Source organism: Egretta garzetta, unplaced genomic scaffold, assembly GCF_000687185.1.
Source record: "Egretta garzetta isolate BGI_Z169 unplaced genomic scaffold, ASM68718v1 scaffold64, whole genome shotgun sequence".
Classification (NCBI taxonomy): Eukaryota; Metazoa; Chordata; class Aves; order Pelecaniformes; family Ardeidae; genus Egretta; species Egretta garzetta.
The window spans coordinates 4,625,933-4,628,514 of NW_009259596.1; the positions used below are offsets into that span (position 1 = coordinate 4,625,933).

The window sequence follows — 2,582 nt, forward strand, 5'->3', positions numbered from 1 at the left end:
AAATGCTTCAGTGTTCAGGTAAGTTGCCTATCTTTCGTTCTTACGAATATATGCAAGTTTCTGAAAAGACGCTAAAATACAGCTGCATCCTGTAAGCCAGTGGGATATTAAAGTCAGTGGGAGCACACTGATCTAATGTGAAAAGAGTGAAACTTGGAATGCTTTTAATTCTGCCACTTGAGCCAGAAAGCACCAGATTTCATAGCACAATAACTGAACCCTTAGGGACTTTGAATACTGTTATTCCAAAATTTTGAAATGAAACTACCAAAATATGTGCTTACAGAATGGTTAATAAGATGTGCGCCGCTCTGATTGCTAACGTGTTTTCTGAATACAGTGCAGAATCAGGTTACATTTTTATTTACATTTAACTTGTCCACGAGTAACTTAACAGTTAGGACAACAGGAAATGGCCTCAAGTTGCGCCAGGGCAGGTTTAGGTTGGACATTAGGAAAAATTTCTTCACAGAAAGGGTTGTCAGGCATTGGAATGGGCTGCCCAGGGAAGTGGTTGAGTCATCCCCTGGAGGTATTTAAAAGATGAGTAGGTGAGGTGCTTAGGGACATGGTTTAGTGATGGGATGGCAGGGTTGGGTTAACAGTTGGACTTGATGATCTTAAAGGTCTTTTCCAACGTAAATGATTCTGTGATTCTAAGAAATGGCCAAGAGCAGTGGTCTGGTTCCAATAAACGCATTCTCACAGGGTTGAGAACTGTGGTATGAGCTTGATTAATAACTGTTTTTCTCATTGCTATTCTTTTCAGTGAAGGATGGGATTTCAAGAAATTGACTTCAGAATCATTTTACACTGCAGAAGAAAATGTGTTGCTGTTCATGTTGCCTTTTAAATCACCAGGAAAAGAGATGGTTGATCTCTAAACAGAATTAAGAGCCATTCACAATTGTGTCCTGTTTTTAAAAGACTTAAAATCATCTTTTCAGCTAGAGAACTGTGCTTGCAAATTCTGTATTGGCAGTAATTACTCAAGACTGACACTTGAAATCAACTCCTGTACTTCCTTACTGCAAACTGGGGCCTGTGTCATTTGTGATACTGTAAAGTCAGGCTTGCCTACGCGTTAGCTTGACTGCATGAATGTTAAAGTTGTCCAGAAGACAAGCATCTGAAATGAGCAATCACAACAGCCAAAACATTTAAGTATTATTCAACACAACGCCAGAGTGCTTGCACTGCTGCCACCACCACCATTTCATTAGGAGTTTAAACTTAACAATAGGTCCTTCGGGTCAATGAAATGTCATAGTCTGATTTAAAGGACTCACCTAACACAATCTATTCTTTTAATTTTTCTGATGAGTAATTGTCAGTTGCAAGAAGAAAGAAAAGCAGCTGAACAGTTATAGTGTATGCATTCCCTTCAGCATACCTGTGATGATTAAGTTTAATTTCCTGAACTATACATACAGGGTGTGAGAGAAAAAGGAAAAATATTTTGCATATATAAAATTATAAATATGTAATTGAATATACCAGTGCAAAGAGGACTTCACTCTGCCCTCCTTTCAAACTTAAAATTGTCTGTGTAACAAATAAAACCCCCAAAACCCCAGAGATTTGGTAGTGGCCCAAGGCTGACATCATGTGAATTCTCAAAATTAAATAAACATCCCGAGGCAATAGCCATAGCATGCCTCGTTCTGCAGCATTCCAGGTACAATTTTGGGCTCATTTTCAGGAGCACTTTTCTGTGATTGTGGCTTCAATAATGTGACCACCTGATTTCAAAACCTGCAAATTATGTTTACACCGGTGTTGCTACTGGGATCAACTTTATGTAATTTGAATAATTAAATCTGACTTCACAGTTCTCTTTTTATAGCTGCTCCCAGTGATTTGCTTCTCGTTCATACTGGTTTTCAGTTATTGCTGGAGGGGGAATGATACCCAATCCTTGCACATTTTGAAATGAAAATTGTTTTAAAAGAAACTAAAAGCCATGTCAGACATTTTCAGAAACAAAAGTTGAACAACACGGAGATACTCTGTTTCACTTCAGAATTTCTTTAAACTGTTTGGAGTTAATTTACTTTAGATTGGGCAACAGCCAAGCTTTAGCTTCAGAACCTTTCAGAACAGGGGATTTGTTGGTTTGTTCTTCTCTCTACCCTGAAAAAAAGGGGGTTTTCTGACAATTCAGTATTTCCAAGGAAAAAGCATTTTGTCAGAAATAGCTCAGCTCGTGCCCCTCCACCTGCCTTCGTTCAACTGAGTTTCTACAGCCAGTGTTTGAATGAAATCAATTTTGTATTTGATATGTACTTTTCTAAGATCCTGATGAAATTCATTAAAACATGAATTAAGAGGGGAAAAAAAGTGTACTTTTGGTAGAATTACTTTGCAAATACTGTCGGAAGGCTGCGGTAACCTCCTGCGGATCGGGACACAGGCCAAGCGCGGCAATAGCGCCCGTCTGCTCCGACAGCGAGCGGCTACCTTACGGGTCAGTATCGCAGGAATGGTTTAAAAATCGCGATCTGCCTCAATCGGCGCTTGGCTTCAGCAGCTCTGTGGTGACGGCGGCCGTGAGGCGCGGCACCGCCCCGCTCCCTCGCGCC

At 40.2% G+C, this 2,582-nt stretch overlaps 1 protein-coding gene across 1 annotated transcript in view; it reads left to right on the plus strand.

Annotated features, from left to right (window-relative positions):
• Positions 1 to 884, plus strand: part of HDAC10 (histone deacetylase 10) — a 17,417-nt gene extending 16,533 nt beyond the window's left edge. Inside the window, exon 20 of the mRNA XM_035893715.1 lies at positions 770 to 884. Coding sequence (XP_035749608.1) covers positions 770 to 884 — 115 coding nt within the window. The remainder of the gene's footprint in view (positions 1 to 769) is intronic.
• The last annotated feature ends 1,698 nt before the right edge of the window (positions 885 to 2,582 follow it).